The 21,612-nt window shown below is 48.1% G+C and overlaps 1 protein-coding gene across 1 annotated transcript in view; it reads left to right on the top strand.

Annotated features, from left to right (window-relative positions):
* Window positions 1-5,702, top strand: part of LOC144806551 (uncharacterized) — a 64,001-nt gene extending 58,299 nt beyond the window's left edge. The window contains exon 3 of the mRNA XM_078672891.1: window positions 1,956-5,702. Within this exon, the coding sequence (XP_078529017.1) occupies window positions 3,259-5,217 (1,959 nt within the window). The 5' untranslated portion in view covers window positions 1,956-3,258 and the 3' untranslated portion in view covers window positions 5,218-5,702. The remainder of the gene's footprint in view (window positions 1-1,955) is intronic.
* The last annotated feature ends 15,910 nt before the right edge of the window (window positions 5,703-21,612 follow it).

Raw genomic sequence — 21,612 nt, 5'->3', positions numbered from 1 at the left:
CCTCACTGCCCGGTGGAATATTCAGACTAATTCTCTTATTGAAGCTAGCCGAAAAGCAGTTAGAAACAAGATCCAATGATTTGGAAGAACATAATCGTAAGTAGGAAAGCAGGTTAGGATGTTCTGATATTAGTTTGGAGACCTCCATTGAATTAGCTAGTCGATTATTTATGACTGCTAACCTGTCTGCCCAACATTATAAAACTATTTTTTATTTATATATGACACCTCATAAGATTGCCAAATGGGGTGGTGGACAGGAGGGGAAATGCTTTCGCTGTGATAACCCTGATGTAGATGTCATGCATATCTTCTGTACGTGTCCACTATTAACAGAATTATTAGAGCATGTTGATAAATTTCTAACTGCTATTTTGGGAACACCTATTGATTTGTTGCCTACGCAGCTTTTGTTGGGTGTAGAGATGGGGGTAAATGCTGATAGTGTACCAAGGAATGCTATATATTTGAATTTTCTAGCAACAGCAGTATTAAGGCTATGTATAGCTTCAAGCTGATAACAAAGGGATCCCCCATAGTTTGAGGCCTGGAGGGCTAGGTTCTAGGCTAAATTTAATTTAGAGTATAGTTTGTATGCATTAAAAGGTAGGCGTAAGCGAAAGTTGGGCTTACAAATTTGGGGTCCTGTTTTATCTTATTTGGATTTTATTTGTTTGTACTCTTGTGAGTTGAATACTCATGTATTGCTAATAAAAAACAAAAAACAAAAAAAATAAACATAGGTGTGTCAGCAGGACGCCACTCCACTGACCATGATGCAAAGATCTCATCAGGCTATTGATCCTTACAACAGGGTGCATTGCCACCACCGCTCAAGCTGTTAAACCCATGACATTCCTCTGGCTTAAATAAGGGAACACTTGGTGTGACCCTCCAGGTCACAGGACTGGTTCAAGACCGCTCATAGTCCCTTGTTAGAAGTTGCATAGTGCTGGAGTGGCAGAAAAATCTCATGTAATTGTTTTTTTTTAAACTTTGTGGTATATTTACCCCAGCAACATGCAGTCACAAGTTTGACGCCATGGACAGGGGAGTTGTCACGAGGAACAGATTCTTCTGCCTGTCAAACCACATGCCATTCACTATTTCATAGTGTTTTTCTGCTTTTATTTACCACTAGTTTTAAGCAGGTGGTAGATAAATGCATGTGGTTGGTTGGGGGGCGATGGATGAAGCAGGGGAGAGAAGGGTAAAGAAATGTCTAACAAAGGGAAGAATTGTGTGTTTCCCACAGTTTGTAAAAAAACAGCATAAGTCTTGGCTGCTTCTGCTGCACCCAGAGTCTTGTGCGTCTTTTCAGTCTTATTTTCCTGTCTGGAAAAAAATGGTGTCCTGTTTTTCTGCACCCGGTACATCCAGGTGCAGAAAAACCTAACAACTGATAATCAGGTGGAATAAAATGAGCACATGAAAGTACTCCTTAATTTCATTGCCCTTGATTCATACTCTGGACATAGTTGAGGGATAGGTCTAGGCATAGTCCTCGCAGCACACAATAGATTTGCTTGAGGCAGAGGCCAACATTCAAAAGTCAGGATACCAGATACAAGTAGGTGGTAACTCAGGGCAGGGGAAACGCCTGTTGTCCATGGAGGGGAAATTCCCACCCCAGAAATCTACATTAAAAATTAATTAATCGTATCCTTTTTTAAATATCTGTTTGGTGCCAGTGCATATGACTTTAATTTCTGCCTTTGGAATTCTATGTTACAAGTCCATAGGGTACATGTATCCTTTGTGAGCTTAATAAAATGTTGCAAATTCTACAAATCCTCACTCCTACATCCAAGTACTCTCAGGCTACAATTCTACACTCTGCTCGGTCTGAAAAACAGCTCAACATTTTCAAAATTCTGCAACTCTGCATTGATTTGGCTTGTAAATTATATTTTGGGAAATTTTCATGTATTAACTATTTAATTTTAATACTATAGGTGATTGAAATTACTGACGAAGAAAGCAAGGTTTAGCACCAGGCAACTGAAGTCAGTGCCATAAGAAGGATTATTTTGAAAAACTGAAGGACATCCAGCATTCTACGTTTAAACAATTTCCAAAATCTAGGTGTGGCGAGGAAGTGGGAGCTGAGGAAAGTACTATACTGTAAGTGAAGTCTCTAATTTAGCATTTCATTAACCCAGAGCAAAGCCATATCTGTGCACAGAATAACCTTCATCTAAAACATCATGTAATTCCAGAGAGGAAGCACACACTGCATAAAAAGAAAGTTATAACAAAAGGTTTCTTCTGCAGACCATCAAAGAAAAGACGCTGAGAGAAGACTCCGAAGCTGACACGTTAACAACCAAAAAGATTGGAAAGTCACCTTTGTTCAACAACCGTTTTTAACCAGTTACACAAGTTTGAGACTATCTGACTCTGGGTAGACAACCACGACCCACTCTGCTCACTCTTGCGAAAACCTTAAAAATTCACCACTTTATTGTGTTCATAACCATCTCAGATTGTTTATTTTTTATTATGTACTGTTCTGTAATTCTATGTAAATCGCCTCAACAGTATCTGCTGTGAATGAGTGATATGTAAAACTGTTAAATATAAAAATTGATTAAATGAGCACAGTTGCGCTATAGGTAATGTAAATAAATCCTCGTCTTCAGAACTAAAAACCTTAACCTTACCCCAAACATAGAAAGGGTAAAAGGAACTGATGTTCTGAGACTCGTGATCCACAATAGTACTGTGCACGTTCTAACGCCCTCAGTTACTGCCTTTACATCAGTGCAAAAAGGTACTTATCAGTTCAATTATTAAATATCAGACTAACACCTTATCACTGCATTGCTAAGAACCTATACAAATAGATTTGAGAAAATCTTCAGTCACAAAATAAGTTGCTGCCGGATAGGCTATAAACTGAAGACTATTATCTGCTAGAAACATTTCGACAGGTGTTACAGGGCTGCTTCTAGACATATTTTGCTCAATTCAAGTGTTGAGAAGATTACACACAATTTCTTTTAGAGATAAATGCTGAACATTATCTAAACAAGCCCAACTCTAAAATCGGGTACACTCTTACCGTGGCATATAAGCAAGAGAAAACTAAACGTAGAGATATTAACTCTAGGAATACACCTTATAAAAACACGGACTGTGAGAACAAATTCAGTGTTCAAAACCGCCTCAATCAAGGCAAAATAACCTAAGTTGGGGAAAAAAGTTATATGTGCCAAAAAAGATACAGCCATAAATCTTATCTCACAGAATTTGATAATGCACACTGGGGGAAACCACTCTCAGTGCAAAGTATGCAAAAAAAGTTTCAGGCGTACATCTTATCTCACTGTGCATATGAGAAACCACACTGGGGAAAAACCTTATCAGTGCTCTGAATGCCAGAAAAGGTTTAGTATCAAAGCGAGTCTATATCGACATGCATTAACCCACTCTGTGGAAAAACCTTACCAGTGCACTGAATGCCCGAAAAGTTTCGGCCTTAAATCTAAACTCACTGAACATATGAGAATCCACTCTGGAGAAAAACCTTATCAGTGCGCTGAATGCCAGAAATGTTTTAGTGACATAAGAGGACTTACTATACATACAAGGACCCACACTGGGGAAAAACCTTACCAGTGCTCTGAATGCCAGAAATGTTTCAGTGACAAAAGAGGACTTACTGAACATACAAGGACCCACACTGGGGAAAAACCTTACCAGTGCTCTGAATGCCATAAAAGTTTCAGTTTACAAAGCATTCTCACTCGGCATAGAAGAACCCACACTGGGGAAAAATCTTTTCAGTGCTCTGAATGCCAGAAATGTTTCATTGACAAAAACAGTCTCACTCGGCATATAAGAACCCACACTGGTTATAAACCTTTTCAGTGCTCTGAATGCCAGAAATGTTTCAGTTACAAAATCAGACTCACTGAACATATAAGAATTCACACTGGGGAAAACCCTTATCAGTGCTCTGAATGCCCAAAACAGTTCAAACTTAAATCACTTCTATTTGCACATTTGAGATTCCACACTGGGGAAAAACCTTATCAGTGCTCTGAATGCCAGGAAAGGTTTTGTAACAAACAAAGCCTTTCTCAACATGCAATAACCCATTCTGTGGAACAACCTTATCAGTGCTCTGAATGCCCGAAATTTTTCAGTGTAAAACGTAATCTCACACGGCATACAAAGATCCACACTGGGGCAAAACGTTATCAGTGCTCTGAATGCCACAAATGTTTCAGTGACAAAAACTGTCTCACTCGGCATACAAGAACCCACACTGGGGAAAAACCTTATCAGTGCTCTGAATGCCAGAAATGTTTCATTGACAAAAACAGTCTCACTCATCATACAAGAATCCACACTGGGGAAAAACCTTTTCAGTGCTCTGAATGCCAGGAAAGGTTTTGTAACAAACAAAGTCTTTCTCAACATGCAATAACCCATTCTGTGGAACAACCTTTTCAGTGCTCTGAATGCCAGAAATGTTTCAGTAGAAAAAATAGTCTCACACGGCATACAAAGATCCACACTGGGGAAAAACCTTATCAGTGCTCTGAATGCCAGAAATGTTTCATTGACAAAAGAACTCTTTCTAAACATACAATAACCCACACTGGGGAAAAACCTTATCCATGCTCTGAATGTCAGAAATGTTTCAGAGACAAACTCAGTCTCACTCAACATATAAGAACCCACACTGGGGAAAAACCTTATCAGTGCTCTAAATGCCCAAAAGATTTCACACTTAAATCACTTCTAACTGGGCATATGAGATTCCACACTGGGGAAAAACCTTATCAGTGCACTGAATGCGACAAATGTTTCAGGGTAAAAAGCAAGCTCACTCAGCATATAAGAACCCACACTAGGGAAAAACCTTATCAGTGCTCTGAATGCCAAAAATGTTTCGGACAAAAAAACAGTCTCATTATTCATATAAGAACCCACACTGGGGAAAAACCTTATCGGTGCTCTGAATGCCACAAATGTTTCAGTGAAAAAAACTGTCTCACTCAGCATATAAGAACCCACACTGGGGAAAAACCATATCAGTGCTCTGAATGCCAAAAATATTTCTGCCAAAAAAACAGTCTCATTATTCATATAAGAACCCACACTGGGGAAAAACCTTATCGGTGCTCTGAATGCCACAATTGTTTCAGTGAAAAAACCAGTCTCACTCAGCATATAAGAACCCACACTGGGGAAAAAAACATATAGGTGCTCTGAATGCCAGATATGTTTCAGTAAAAAAGGCAGTCTCACTCAGCATATAAGAACCCACACTGGGGAAATACCTTATCAGTGCTCCAAATGCCAAAAATGTTTCAGCCTTAAATGTAATCTCACTAAACATATGAGAATCCATACTGGAGAAGAAAATTATCAGTGCTCTAATTGTCAGAAAAGATTCAGAGGTAGAGATAATTTCAAGCGCCATAAGAAAACACACCATCAAAATATTTTAGTGCCAGAAAAGCATATATTTTAAACACAATCTCACTCTACAAGAGCAGACGCACACAGGGAAAAAACATTAGCAATGCTGTGAATGCCAGAAATTCCTATCTGATAGGCACAGCCTCACTAACCATAAGCGATTCTCCATATTGATGAAAAACCTTATGAGTGTTCTGAATGCCAGAAAAGCTGCAGAGAAAAACGCTATCTCACCATGAGAAACTCCACACTGGAGAAAATCCTTATGCCAAAAAAGCTAGTATCTGAAAGACAGAATCTGAAAGAAACACGTTAGTGTTGAATGAATGAATGAATGAATAGCATTTTTATACCGCGCAAAACTTAGCCCCAAGGGGCATCAAGGCGCCAGACAAACAAACAAAAGGTCCACATTACCAGATAGATGAACCAGGAAGCCACAAAAGGCGCAGTCCCTAATATGCCTGGGATAAAAGCCAGGTCTTCAGGTGTTTTTTGAAGACCGCTAAAGAGGATTGGCTAGTGAGCTCCAAAGGGAGAGAGTTCCAGAGTTTAGGAGCTAGAACAGAAAAAGCTCTGCCTCTCCACTTTGCCTTTGTGAACTTGGGGACCACAAGCAAATTCTTGGAAGAAGACCGGAGGGTTCTACTGGGGGAATACACACCCAGAAGGGCCCTGATACCTTCTGAGCCTGCGCCGTAAAAAGCACCATGGGCTAAGCACAGGAGTTTAAAGGTAATCCTAGAGGGGATGGGAGTTCCTGCCAAAAGTCTTGAATCATTTGAAAAGATACCATCCAGTGTATGGCCGGCCAAATGTGTGGGGCCAATGACCAGTTGACCCAAACCACATGCCGCTAGACCATCTACAAGTACTGCAGTATCCTTCGATTCTATGGCCTCTAAGTGAAAATTAAAATCGCAGAGAATACTGAAGTGGGGCGTATCAACGTAGGGCTCTATCAATTTAAGGATGTCATGGGCAAAGGTCGGTCTGGGGCCAGGAGGTCTATAACAGAGAATACCAGAGAAAGAGGCAGAGGGAAGGAAATTAATAGAGAAATACAAAGCCTCAAATTTATCAGAGGGTAAAGAAAGAGGCTTAGTGCTACAAGTAAAAGTGTCTCTGAAAAGGATACCCAGGCCACCTCCCTTTCGTCCTGACCTATCCATTCTGGCCAAAGAATAGCCCTCGGGGACTGCCTCTACGAAGTCAGGGCCGGAGGTTTCAGAACCCCAGGTTTCGGTAATAAAGACCCAAAGGGGCCTTTTTTGAGAGACAAAGTCGTTGAAGGCAACATTATTACGAGCCAACGACCTAGCATTAAGGAGCAGGCCAGCCTCACTTAAATCGTTAGGAATGGGAAACTGACTTCCATATCTCCTAGATTTATTAAGACAATAATGGCGAGGGTGTATGGATCTAGAAACCCCTTTGCAACAGTTGAGATTAACCAGGTTGTCAGGAATAGAAGAGAAATGACACGGTTTAAACCCAGGTCTAAGTGCAAGAAGTGCAGAGTGGGAATATAACTCACGATAGCCCCAGTACCGGTTCGGCGTCAGAGCAGCGCGTCTCTGACGTCGATGGGTGAGCCCTTCACCTATGACCCGGCTCTGTCATTTATGCAAGTGTGGCTCACTGGTTAGAGGAGGCGGACCCCGAAGCAGAGGTCTGACCTGGGACCAGGGTTCAATTCCCGACGCGGCAGGGTCTTGAGCCCAAATGTCCACGGACTCGACAATTCTCGCTTCGGTGCCTACTCGAATCACGGGTTCACACTCTGCAACTCTGGGCAATAGCTTGCTTAATCTCCACTACGCCCCCTCCCCCCCGCGGCGGGATGCCTGGCTTTCACCTTGGGGATGCCCAGTAGGGGTTATCTCACAGGGAACAGCCAGGTTTCCAAAGCAAGCGCCTTGAGACCTATCAGTGATAAGGCGCTATATAAGAACCTTTGACATTTTACATTTGACATGCCTGTTAATCAGGACACGGATCAAGGGGAGGACTGGGAGGGGTCTGAGGACCCTCTGACACAGTGCCAGTTAAGTCAGGACTGAGCTGGGGGATGCCAGTGGTCTATACACTTTGCCTGACACTGGTTTTGTCTCTCCTCCCTCCGTGACTACGGAGGAGGGGGCTACTTATGCTGTGGTGTTGCGCAGGGCGGCAAAGGCCCTAGCCCTTGAGCTCCCTGCAGCAGCGTGAGGACTAACTTCCTCACCGAGGTGCTTCAACCGCCAGTCACCTCTACGAAGCCTCTGCTGCCGTTTAATGAGGCCCTCACTGACTTTCTGATGTGCACTTGGTCCAAGCCCTCCACAGTTCTCCCTGTGGATCAGTACGTGGACCGACGCCAACGCCCGGCTCCGGGCGACCCCTGCTTTCTGTCCACCCACTCCACCCCCGAGAATCTGGTTATCCAGGCCTCCACGTCCCAGACCGCATTCCCGACCGCTCCGCCGGATCAGGAATCCAAAAGGCTAGATCAGTTTGGCAAGAAACTGTTCTTCTCGGTCAGCCTAGGATTGCGGTCCATTAACACTGCATGCCTTTTGGGCTGTTACACCCACTCTCTGGGATACGGTGGCGGACGTGCTGCCCCAGTGTCCGGGGGAGGCCCAGACACGGCTCGCCCAGGCTGTCGCTGACGGCCGAGACGCAGCACGGTATTCCATCCGATGTGGACTTGACACCACGGACTCACTGGGCAGAGCAAATTCAACGACTGTGGCGATTACTCGTCACGCCTGGCTGAGGTCCGCCAGTTTTTCAGGGGATGTCCAGAACACACTCATAGACATGCCCTTTGATGGCCGTCTCCTCTTTGGCGACAAAGCAGATAGCGAGCTTGAGCGCTTTAAGGACTTCAGGGCTATGGCCAAGTCCTTGGGCCTGTTGGGCCAGCGCCAGCAAACTTCTGCTTTTCTTCTCTTTCTTGGCCACGGAAGGGGCACCCCCTAACGTTTGTACAGCCTCAACGCGGTCGCGGACGAGCTGCCCGCCATGGCGGAGCAGGGGGTCAGAGAGCCGGTCAGTCCACATCAGCTCCCGCAGCTTCTGCCTCAAAGCCTTCCTAGTCCGAGCTTTCAGGCTCATTCCACGCCAGTCGGAGGCAGGGTTTGCCTTCACGTACTCCACTGGCGTTCCATCACTTCGGACAGGTGGGTGCTGCAAATCATCCGAAGGGGCTACTCCCTCCCCTTTGAGGCGACCCCTCCAGCCATGCCACCACAGTACCATGTCGGGGATCACTTGCAACTTCTGCGAGAGTAAGTTACGGCCCTCTTGGCCAAGGGGGCCATCGAGCGCATTCCTGGTCCAGAAGTAGGACGTGGTTGTTATTCCCACTACTTTCTGGTTCCAAAGAAGGGCAAAGGGGGCCTGTGCTCTATCTTGGACCTCAGGAGCGTCAGCGGCTCCCTCCTGAAGGAGAAGTTCAAGATGCTGACTTTAGCTCAGGTTCTGGCTGCCGTAGACCCTGGAGACTGGATGGTAGCGTTGGACTTGCAGGACACCTATTTCCATATTCATGTCCTGCTGGCCCACCGGCGTTACATGCGGTTCATGGTAGGCCACAAGCACTTTCAGTTTACCGTGCTCCCCTTCGGCCTTACCAGTGCCCCCCCGGGTATTCACTAAAGTGATGGCAGTGGTTGCAGCTCATCTGCGCAGATTACGGGTTCCAGTCTTCCCCTATCTCGACCACTGGTTGTTGAAGGCGGGCTCGCCCCAGACAGTCGTCTTCCACCTCCAGGGTACGGCCGGCCTCCTGCACTGCCTGGGGTTCTCCATCAACGTGCCGAAGTCACACCTGAGTCCCTCTCAGAAGATCCTCTTCATCGGAGCGGTTCTACACTCGGCGCAGTTTTGGGTGTATCCCCCCGAGCAGCGGGTTTGGGATATTCAGGCTCTGTTTCCAATCTTTCAGCCTTTATCCAGAGTTTCGGTCAGAATGACCCTGCGGCTCCTGTGGCTGATGGCCTCCTGCATCCTGCTGGTACATCACGCCAGGTGGCGGATGCGGGCTCTCCAGTTGGACCTGAAGTTCCAGTGGGCACAGCATCAGGGCAACCTGACTGACCATGTTCTGATCTCGAAGGGCACTGCGAGACAGCTGCAGTGGTGGCTCATGGACCGCGATTGGGTCAGTGGCAGATCCCTCTCCCTTCCCCAACCGGAGCACACAGTGGTGACTGGTGCGTCCCTCCTGGGATGGGGTGGCCACATGGGACAGGCGGAGATCTGAGGCCTCTGGTCTCCGGCTCCATATCAACCTTCTGGAGCTGCAGGCGATCCGACTTGCACTGAAGGCATTCCTTCCCTCTGTCCGGAGAAGTGTAGTGCAGGTGTTCACGGACAACACCACCGCCATGTGGTACTGCAACAAACAAGGCGGGGTGGGGTTGTGGACCCTATGTCAGGAGGCTCTGCGCCTCTGTACATGGCTGTAATATCAGGGCATCACCCTGGTGGTTCAACACCTGGCAGGTTCGTCGAACACCAGGGCGGACGAACTCAGCCGCCGGTGCATGATCGATCACGAATGGCGTCTGACGTGGCGCAAGGTCTCTTTCAGCAGTGGGGAGAGCCTTGGTTAGATCTATTCGCCACCGAAGAGAACGCGCAATGTCTTCAGTTCTGCCCGTTGGAATTTCCAAGGTGGCACTCGCTCGGCGACGCTTTTCGTCGCGAGTGGAGTTGCGGTCTGTTGTACGCCTTACTGCCTATCCCACTTCTGCCCAGAGTGCTGAAGAAGATCTGGCGTGACCGGGCCCAAGTCATCCTTGTGGCTCCGGATTGGGCACAAAGATACTGGTATCTCGAGCTACTCAGAATGTGAATCGATCCCCAGATTCGACTGCCTCTTCAGGAGGACCTTCTGTCGCAGCAGCAGGGAACGTCCTCCACCCGAACCTGTCCAGCCTCCACCTCCATGCGTGGAGATTGAGCAGCGACAGTTGAGGCAATTTCACTTGCCTCCTGAAGTCTGTGATGCTGTTCTGCCAGACAGGCTTCCCCCCACAAAAACGGTATATGCCTGCAGGTGTAACAAATTTGTGGCATGATGCACAGCAAAGGCTGTGGATCCTCTCTCTGCCCCTCTTTCAGTGGTTTTCCTCTTTCTTCTTTCTGTCGCCCAGCAGGGCTCTGTCCTGGACACTATCAAGGGCTATCTTTCGGCCATTTCAGCCTTCTTGTGGCTTCCTGGTCAGCCTTCTATTTTCAAGTTCCTTGTTGTAAATAGATTCTTGAAAGGCATCACGCACATGTTTCCTCCTGTTCCTTTCGTGATGCCTGAGTGGGACTTGAATCTGGTTCTTACCCTTTTGATGTGCGCTCCCTTTGAGCCACTTCATAATTGCCCTCTCCGTCTTCTGACCCTAAAAACTGCTTTCCTGGTTGCCATCACCTCGGCCAGAAGAGTGAGTGAGCTCCAGGCTCTTAGCCTACTTTCCTCTCTGTCCATCCGCACAAAGTTGTTCTGAGGACACGTCCTTCTTTTCTACCCAAGGTGGTTACTGCCTTTGCTCAAGCCTGAGATTGTGCGAGTTATGTATCATTGGTGAACTGTAGCTGCTCTCACATCTGTGGTCTTTCTATCACACCAAACAGACCGGTTCCCTTCCTGTAGTTGGTAAGGTTACTGCCTGTCACATCGGACAGACCATTATCATGCCCACCATCTTTCCGCCTCCACATCCCTCGAAAGAGGAAGAGAGGCTCCACCGTCTGGACCTAAAACGTGCGCTCTCCTTTTACCTGAACCGCACAAAACAGTTCCAGGTGGACGACCAACTCTTTGTTGGCTACGTGGGAGCTAAGAAGGGACAGGCAGTGCACAAGCGGACCATCTCTCGTGGGTCGTTTTGTGCATCAAGATCTGTTATTCCTTGGCTAAAAAGGAACCTCTTGTGGGGCTGCGCGCCCATTCCACTCAGGCTACAGCGGCTATTACTGCTTTGAGACGGGGAGTCCCTTGCAGGACATTTGTCAGGCAGCTACGTGGGCCTCGCTGCACACGTTTGCCAAGCATTACTGCCTGGAGAGCCAAGGCCGGAGAGACTTCTTCTTTGGCCGTTCTGTTCTCCAGGACTTCCTGGTGTGATTTTGGTTCGCAGACCCACCACCGGGGTTGGTATTGCTGGGGTATCTATTCTAAGGTAAGGAATCTTACACTAACGTGTTTCTTTCAGATGCACAATTTACTTACCATCGGTAACGATATATCTGTAAGAAACATTAGTTAGTGTTAGATTCCTTACCGCCCCACCCATCCTCCCCGTTTCTGCGAACCGATATCTAGGGTTCAGGAATTTCCCTGTCAGGGCCCTAGTTTCATGGTACCAGTGTCTGTTTCTTGCATGGCTCTGCGTTCGTGGCGCGGAAAGCTATGTACAGAACTGACGTCAGCGAGGGTGGCGTCTAAATACTCCAGTGACGTCATTTCGGTGATCACGATGACGGACGCGGAGCCGCAGACGACGCCTACCGACACGCAGGGGTACTGCTCACGAAAGTCAAATTCCACCAAGCAGTTCCAGCGCCTATTCGTCGTACCAAACAACTGCAGCCAATGAATCCTGGGCTCGCTGTCAAACAAGTTCAAGTGTGACTCCTGATGAGACCATCGCCATTGACTGTCTTGTCTGTGAGAAGCTGCTCCAGCCCTCCTATGATGGTGGGCCGGAAGATCTTCACTGCCAAGTGAAATGCTCGCAACTCCAACAGCTTGATGTGGAGTTGGGTATCTGCCGCTGACGAGGGTTCCCTAATCTCTGTCTCCCGTATGGCCTTCCCATCCCATTCCAGTAGAGATACATGCGTCCTTGTGCCAGAAGTAGGTCGTGGTTGCTATTCCCACTACTTCTTGGTACCCAAGAAGGACAAAGGCCTGCGTCCTATCTTAGACCTCAGGGACATCAACCGGTTTCTCCGGAAGGAGAAGTTCAAGATGTTAACCTTGGCTCAGGTCTTGTCTGCCCTCGACCCTGGAGATTTGATGGTAGCGTTGGACTTGCAGGACGCTTACTTTCACATCCGCGTCTTGCCTGCCCACTGGCGCTACCTACGGTTCATGGTAGGCCACAAGCTTTTTCAGTTTACCACGCTCCCCTTTGGCCTTACCAGCGCCCCTAGGGTGTTCACGAAAGTGATGGCGGTGGTCGCAGCTCATGTGCGCAGATCAGGGGTTCCAGTCTTCCCCTATCTCGATGACTGGCTGTTGAAGGCAGGCTCGCCCAGGCTGTCGTCTCCCACCTCCAGACTACAGCGGACTTCCTGCATTTGCTGGGGTTCACAGTTAACGTGCGGAAGTCGCACCTGATTCCCTCCCATAAGTCCTTTGAATCAGAGCGGTTCTGGCACAGCGCAGTTTTGGGTCTATCCTCCGGAGCAGCGAGTCCAGGATATTCAGACTATGATACCGAAGTTTCAGCATCCATCCCGGTTTTCTGTGAGAATGACCTTGAGGCTGCTGGACCTCATGGCCTCCTGCATCCTGCTGGTGGATCATGCCAGATGGCATATAAGGGCTCTGCAGTGGGACCTGAAGTTCCAGTGGGCGCAGCACCAGGGGAATCTTTCCGATGACGTTCAGATCTCGGAGGGGACTGCAAGTCAGTTGCAGTGATGGCTCACGAACCAGGATTGGGTCAACGGCAGATCCCTCTCCCTTCCTCAACCTGAGTTCACAGTAGTGACGTATGCTTCACTCCTGGGATGGTGCGGCCATATGGGAGAGGTGGAGATCCGAGACCTCTGGTCTCCGGCGGAGTCCAGGCACCACATCAACCTTCTGGAGGTCTGGGCGATTCATCTTGCACTGAAGGCATTCCTTCCTTCTGTTAAAGTAAGAGTTGTGCAGGTGTTCACGTACAACACCACCACCATGTGGTACTGCAACAAACAGGACAGGGTGGGGTTGTGAACCCTATGTCAAGAGGCTCTTCGCCTTTGGACATGGCTGGAACATCAGGCCATATCTCTGGTGGTTCAACAACTAGCAGGTTCACTGAACGCCAGGATGGACAAACTCAGTGCCTCATGGATCACAAATGGAATCTTCACTCGAAGGTGGTGCAAGGTCTCTTTCAGCAGTGGGGGGAGCCTTGGTTAGATCTATTCGCCACTGAAGAGAGCACGCAATGTCAGCAGTTCTGCATGTTAGAGTTTCCAAGGCGGATCTCGATCGGCTACCCTTTCCGTCGCGAGTGGAGTTGTGCCTGTACCACTTCTGCCAAGATTGCTGAAGAAGATCAAACGCGACAGGTCCCAAGTCATTCTTGTGGCTCCTGACTGGGCACGAAGAGTCTGGTACCCCGAGCTCTTGAGCATGGCCCTCGATCCTATTGTTATCAGATTTCTGAAGTGCATTACTCCTCTCTTTCCTCCTTCTCCTTTCGTAATGCCCCAGTGGAACTTGAATCTTTTCCTCACTTATCCTATGTGTGCTCCCTTTGAGCCCCTACATAATCGTCCACTTTGCCTCATTGGAAGACTGCTTTTTTGCTTGCCATCACCTCTGCTCGCAGGGTGAGTGATCTTCAGGCTCATCTTCCAGACCTCCCTTTCTTGCTGTCCATCCTGACAAAGTAGTCCTCCATATAAGCCCTCTTTTCTGCCCAAAGTGATTGCCTCTTTCCACATAGGTCTCACCATCGCATTGCCTACCTTCTTCCCAAAGAGGAGGGGAGATTCCACTGTCTGGACCCAAAACGTGCACTGTCTATCTACCTTGACCGCACTAATGACTTCCGGGTGGACGATCAACTCTTTACGGATTATGTGGGCACCAAGAAAGGTCGGGCAGTGCACAAAGATACCATCTCTCGATGGGTCGTCCTATGCATTAAGATCTGTTATTCTTTGGCTAAAATGGAACCTCCAGTAGGACTGCGCACCCACTCAACCAGGGCAAGGGCAGCCACTACTGCTTTGGGACGTGGAGTTCCGCTGGTTGACATCTGTCACACAGCCACGTGGGCATCCCTGCACAAATTTACTGTGCATTACTGCCTGGACAGCCAAGTCCGGAGAGATGGCTTTTTCGGCCGTTCTGTTCTCCAGGACTTCTTGGTGTGAACTTAGTTTGCACACCCTCCTACGGGGTTGGAATTGCTGGGGTATCTATTCTAGGGTAAGTAATCTATAACTAATAGTCTCTTTCAGATGAACTAGTTACCTTCGGTAATGATGTATCTGTAAGAGACGTATATTAGTTATAGATGCATTACCGCCCCACCCATCCTCCCCATTCTGCACACTGACTTCTAGGGATAGGGATTCTCTTGCAGGGCCCTAGTTTTGTGCACCAATGGTCAGTGTCATGCATGGGTCTGCGCTTCTGGCATTGAACGTTGTGTCAAAACTGTGGTTTGCGCTCAGGAGCGGTGTCTAAGTAGACGCCGTGGCTTCATCCCGGCGACCACAACGCCGATGACGGACGCGGAGTCGACCTATGCCACCTACCGACACGCAGGGGTACTGCTAAGAAAAAATTTCTTCGGATCCAGTATGACGCCTGGGGGTAATTGTAAGATAAGGAATATATAACTAATATAAGTCTCTTACAGATACATTATTACTGAATGTAAGTAACTTGTTCGTTTTGTGCCTGCCAGGTATGGTGCATCAATTGAGGGCAGATAATGAACAACATTAAGATATAAAGAAAACTGGGTGGGTGCCAGTGCACAGCCTTGGCGAACAGCTTAATTGATAAGAAATCGTTCAGTCACCTGGCCCTGGGTTCTCCAGCGAACATGGGCATAATCGTGGATATCTTCTACCTGAAGCCTGTCTGAAAAGGAAGATACGTTGGCCATAGCAGCAGTCCATTCCTCAATCTTGCTCAAGACCAATTGGGCAGAATTTTTCTTTGCACAGTTGATCAAGCTGATCAGCCTGTAATTGGCTGGATGGAATCTATCCCCCTTCTTATATAACGGGACGACGTCCGCTCCCTTCCAAGAGTCTGGTACTGGGGCACCACTGATAATGGCATTAGTTAAGAAAAGGTTATACTAAGACAATTAATCTCTTTCTAGCAGAAGGATATATGCTGCAGTGCTGTTTAATCCTGGAGCTCTACCTCTGGTTATTGCATCCAGAGCTGAGGATGTCGGCCAGGTTAAGGAAACTGCCAGGTTTAGCTATAGAGTTGTCTGTTTACACAGTCCTCAGCACAGTGTTCGGCTCATTAAATGGAGTTACTGAATAAAGATTGTAGAAATGATCTTCCCAGGTCTGGGGAGAAATTTTATTTTGCAGAAGTGAAGCAGAGACTTTGAGAAGTTGGCCTGATGTATGATGTTCACTAGTTCTAGTGACCACCTTGTATTAGTCCAAACAACCCTTATGGTGATTGGTTGTAAGTCAACCTTATAGACCAGCTATCCTATTGGTAGCATGGACAAAGCAGTCTTAGGCTAAACTCTTTTGGCATGTGAAGCCATATGTAACCCCTTGAACAACAAGTGAAAGGACGCCACACAGGATATATATTGAAAATATATATGTATTTATTTACTACAAATAGTCCCCTGAACTCTTTATGAGCACAGAAGCAAACACGTTAAAACAATTCAATTGATAAGTATACAAAGTTGCACAAAATATGGATAGGCCCGGGTGGCCCCTAAAACCATATACTAAAGAAGTGGTATAAGTACCACGAGTCGAAAGGAAGTAAGGCCCAGGGCCTTGGGAATCGCTGGGGCTACGAGGATCTAACTAAGGTTAGGATATAGGAGGCCCACGGGATCTGGTTTGCAGTGCGCAAAGTTAGAAGCAGTTCACATTGAAATCAATGGATGCGTAAACGTTTTAAAGTTAAAGGTAGGAAGTCTTCCGGTCAGTCTTGAACTTAACCCTTTGGAATCTGGACACTAGGAGAGTGGAACTACTCGGGAGCACCAGAGTACTCGCGTTACCTCACCCCCAGGAAGCGGGTGCAGTGGTGCCAAAGTGTGTCGGGATTCTGCAGGAGTTCAGATGGAGCATTGGAGTGTTGATGCTGCAGGCGACCTGATGTGAAGAGTTCCGGTGGATCCAAGGGTGGATCTGAAGTGATGAAGACCTGAAAGCAGAGGGGACAATGTTCAAAGTCACTAGCCAGTGGCTGGCATGGAACCAGGAAGGAACCAGGCGTTGTCGGGTACAAACAGGTGATGTCGTGAAGCTTTTCTCTTCAGCCACGTGGACCAGGTGACGATTACGACGACCAGGAGTCACTCACGAGCTGTCCCACGAAGGCTCTAGTTGATGGCGGCGTCGGCTTCTTGATCGGAGCAAACAGGCCTTGGCTAATGCAAGCCACGCAGGAAACAAAAAAGGCTTCTCTCTCGGACCAGCAAGGTCAGAGGGGTTGCTGCTTTTAGGAGCAGCAAGGGCCAGTCTGGAGCAACCAGACCAGCAGTGGAAAGTTGTCGTTTGGTCGCCAAAATGGCCACTAGCTAGCGGGTTAGCAACCAGGAAGGTGCGTCGAGTGGAACAAAGCAAAAGGGCCCCACGCAGATCTCGTGAGAGCTGGGGGGGCTGGTCCTTGGTGCAAATGTAGCTCGTGGTGGGGCTTCTCAAGACCCCAAGCACAGCGGTGAGGGTGCCTCAGGTTCTGCGCAGTCAGCTTCTAGTGGACTTTCCAAGAGGTCCGGTCCCACGTCTCAGGTCGCCTCCACTCGTCTCAGCTTTGCAGGGACTGTGGATCGGGCTGGTAGATGTCTGGGAGTCTGGTTCTTGTCGGGCTCTGGCTCGAGGCGGCGGCAAAGCAAGTCGTTGATCGCTGGATGGTGCCTGTGTTCACAGGGTGGTCACTCCTTGGCCACAAGGGAGATTCTTCAGTCTTCTGAGCAGCAGAATGTTGAAGGTCCAGATTATCTTCTTCTTCAAGCGTAGTTCAGGATAATCTAAAGTCTTGAGACACAGCTCCTACCTTTAAACCAAATCCAGGGGCTGGATTACCTACTAGGTCCCTCCTATGGGTGGGACCAGGAAGGGGGGTGGTTACACCCCCTTTCCTTTGTCCAGTTTCGCGCCAGAGCTGGGGCTGGAGTGCCCCAGCACCGGTTTGAACTGGCATATGCACGGGGACACCTTGTGTGCCCCGGGCATGTCTGATTCTATTCAGCCCTCCCTAACCCACTACACAAAATCCTGTCTGGGGTGGTGCTAGCACCTCCCAAGGCAGGAAACCTTTTGTCCAAGCCTCCCTCGCTGGAAGGACTCCCAGCAGCAGGAGGTCAGACTTGTGTCTGGTGGCAGCATCCATTTTGTGATGCTGAGGCTCTGTTAACTTTAACCAGGGTTCAAGTTCTGTACATGTCGTGTCCCTCTAGAAGGGTGTAATGCTACCCCCGTTGCCATAATTGGCGAGGGGTTAGTATTCCAATTCGTATGACACCTTACTCGACATGTTTTGATAATGTCAAACCAGAGTTAGCATTTAACCGCGAGGTTCATAATGCACTTAAGAGTATATGGTATGACGCTATCAGGAACCAGCTAAAGGACATCGTTCCGAAAGCTGCAGACAGGCTCAGCTCATGCTAGAGCACCATCTCACACATAACCAAGCACTCTGTCTCCAGGATTGGTAAGGCCTGCCATAGGAGTGACTTATAGGTTACTGTGTGTCCTTTGTATGTTAGATATAGAGATACTATACCTAAAGCAAAGGGTGATTACACCACCTTGCCCCAGCTGAGTGATCAGCCAGTTGTGTCAAAGTTGTGTCAAAGAGTAAGGCCAGGCCAGGGGTGGCACAATACGTGCTGCAGCCCCTGGTAGACCTCGGATGCACCTATGCCCTGGGTACCTAGGGTACACTGTACAGGGGCTCACAAGGTGATCCATGTTCCAATTGGTAATGCACCTAAAGTGCATTGGTATAAATTTAGAGTGAGAACAGCAGGCTGTGGGTCTGATTGGCAGGCCCACAGCCACATTAAGTCAAAAACCAGTGAAGCAAAAAGCAAATAATTGGGGTGACCATAGGATAGCAGACCCTACTCTCCTACACAACCCCCCCAAACGCAGGGACAATAGACTAACCTTGACCAGTTGTGTCTTCTTGTTCTAAGTGGAAGTGCCTGGAGAGACCATCTGCATTACCATGGTCAGTCCCTGGGCGGTGCTCCCCTGTAAAGTCCATCCCCTGTAGGGAAATGGACCACCTGAGCAGTTTGGGGTTTTCACCCTTCATCTGATTTAGCAACAAGAGGGGCTTATGGTCGGTCTGAATCTTGAAGTGAGTCCCAAATAAGTATGGTCTCAACGTCTTCAGGGCCCACACCACAGCAAAGGCCTCCCTCTCAATGGCTGACCAACGTTTCTCTCTAGGGGTCAGCCTTCTGCTATTAAAAGCAATGGGCTGGTCTTGACCATCTACATTAAGTTGTGAAAGCACAGCTCCCACCCCCAACTCGGAAGCATCTGTTTGGACAATGAACATTGTGGAGTAGTCAGGACTCTTTAAGATAGGTGCAGAGCACATGGCATTCTTCAGGTCTTCGAATGCCTTTTGACAGCTAACTGTCCACTGAACCTTCTTGGGCATTTTCTTGGAAGTGAGGTCATTAAGAGGAGTCACAATGGACCCATAATTCTTAACAAACTTTCTGTAGTACCTAGTCAGGCCCAAGAAAGCTCTGACCTGAGTCTGGGTAGTTGGAGGAGCCCAGTCCTGAATGGTCTTGATCTTACTCTCCAGTGGTTGAACCTGTCCTCCACCTACAAGGTGGCCCAGGTATACAACTTTACTCTGCCCTATCTGGCACTTAGTAGCCTTGATAGTGAGGCCTGCCTTTTGCATAGCCTCTAGTACTTTCTTCAGGTGGATTAGGTGATCCTCCCAGGTGGAGCTAAAGACAGCAATATAATCTAGATATGCTGCATAAAAGTCATCCAACCCAGTAAGGACTTGGTTCACCAACCTTTAAAAAGTGGCAGGTGCATTCTTCAGACCAAAGGGCATGACCACTAATTGGTAATGTCCTCCTGGGGTTGAAAATGCTGTTTTGGACTTAGACTCTGCAGCTAATCTGATTTGCCAGTAGCCAGCTGTCAAGTCAAACGTGCTCAAAAACTTGGCAGAAGCCAGTCTATCAATGAGCTCATCTGCCCTTGGAATTGGGTATGCATCTGTCCTGGTGACAGCATTGAGTCCTCTGTAATCCACACAGAACCTCATCTCTCTCTTCCCATCTTGTGTGTGAGGTTTGGGGACCAGAACCACTGGGCTAGCCCAGGGGCTCTCTGAAGGCTCAATGACACCTAACTCCAGCATTTTCTGCACCTCCGTCTTTATACAGTCCCTGACATGGCCAGGTTGCCTGTAAATCTTGCTTTTCACAGGAAGACTGTCACCAGTGTCCACCACATGGGTACACCAGTTAGTCTGACTGGGTGTCAATGAGAACATATGTCTGAATGACTGTAAGACTTGTCTGCAGTCATTTTGCTGGTGGTCAGTGAGGCTGCCACCTAAGGCCACACCATCAACTGAACCCTCTTCAGGGTTCTGAGACAACAGGTCTGGGAGAGGGTCTCTCTCTTCCTCCTGCCCCTCATCTGTAGCCATGAGCAAGCCCATGTCTACCCTGTCGACATATGTCTTTAGTCTGTTGACATGGACCTCCCTGTGGGGGCTCTTGGGAGTGCCTAGGTCCAGCAAGTAGGTAACCTCTCCCTTCTTTTCAACAATTGTGTGGGGTCCAGACCATTTGTCTTGGAGTGCTGCTAGAGCCACTGGCTCCAACACCCACACTTTCTGTCCTGGCTGATTTTCAATCAAGACAGCCTTTTGGTCATGCCAGGCTTTTTGGAGTTCCTGGCTAGCCTCAAGGTTTTAGTGGCCTTCTTCATGTACTCAGCCATCCTGAAGCGGAGACCAAGTACATAGTCCACTATATCTTGTTTAGGTTGTTTGAGAGGTAACTCCCATCCTTCCTTCACCAGACATAGGGGTCCCCTTACAGGATGCCCAAACAGAAGCTCAAACGGGCTGTAGCCAACCCCCTTCTGTGGAACCTCTCTGTAAGCAAACAGAAGGCAGGGTAGAAGGATGTCCCATCTTCACCTAAGCTTTTCAGGTAACCCTTTGATCATACCCTTCATGGTCTTGTTAAATCTTTCAACAAGGCCATTACATTGTGGATGATGGGGAATGGTGAACTCGTAGTTAACACCACACTCCTTCCACATTGCAGTCAAGTATCCTGACATGAAGTTTGCATCCCTGTCAGATACTACCTCCTTTGGAAAGCCCACTCTTGAGAATAATCCCAGGAGGGCCCTTGCCACAACAGGTGCTGTTGTGGTCCTCAGGGGAATTGCCTCTGGATACCTGGTGGCATGATCCACTACCACCAGTATAAATCTGTGCCCAGATGCTGTGGGTGGATCAATTGGTCCAACAATATCAATACACACTCTTTCAAAGGGTACCCCCACCACAGGTAGTGGTATCCGGGGGGCCTTTTTTGTGCCACCTGCTTTGCCACTGGCTTGGCAGGTTACACAGGAGCGACAAAACTCCTTTGTATCTTCAGACATGTGGGGCCAGTGAAAGTGAAAGTGAGGGACAAGCATGTCCCAAGTCTTGTTCTGGCCCAGGTGTCCTGCTAAGGGAATATCATGGGCCAAGGTTAGAAGGAAGCCCCTAAATTGCAGAGGTATGACCAACCTCCTGGTTGCATCAGGCTTGGGGTCTCTACCCTCTGAATAAAGGAGCCCATCATCCCAATATACTTTATGGGTACCTTGAGCATTCCCAGCAGCCTCAGCAGCAGCTTGCTGTCTGAGGGGCTCAAGAGAGGGGCAGTCTAACTGTGCCTGCCTCAAGTCTGCCCTTGAAGGTCCCCCTGTCCCAAGAAACTCAACCTGGTCAGGTTCAAGCTCTTCTGGAACAGTTCCTTCAGGGGTCTCACAATCAGCGTCCTGTGAAGGCTGATCATCACTTGTAGGAGGGAAGGCACTGCCTTAACCCTACTGCTCTTTCTCTTGGTAGGTGCATGGTCCATTGTTCCAGGATCCAAGACCTAAGGTTCAGTGAGGCACTTCTTGGACTGTGACCTGGTCATAGCAAGGACATGTGACGAAATCCCTAACATCTCAGCATGAGTCCTGTACTCCACATCTGACCATAGTGAGGATTCTAGGTCATTGCCCAACAAA

This window comes from Lissotriton helveticus (genome assembly GCF_964261635.1).
Source record: "Lissotriton helveticus chromosome 1_1 unlocalized genomic scaffold, aLisHel1.1 SUPER_1_unloc_85, whole genome shotgun sequence".
Lineage (NCBI taxonomy): Eukaryota > Metazoa > Chordata > Amphibia > Caudata > Salamandridae > Lissotriton > Lissotriton helveticus.
This window is presented reverse-complemented; position numbering and strand designations above follow the sequence as displayed.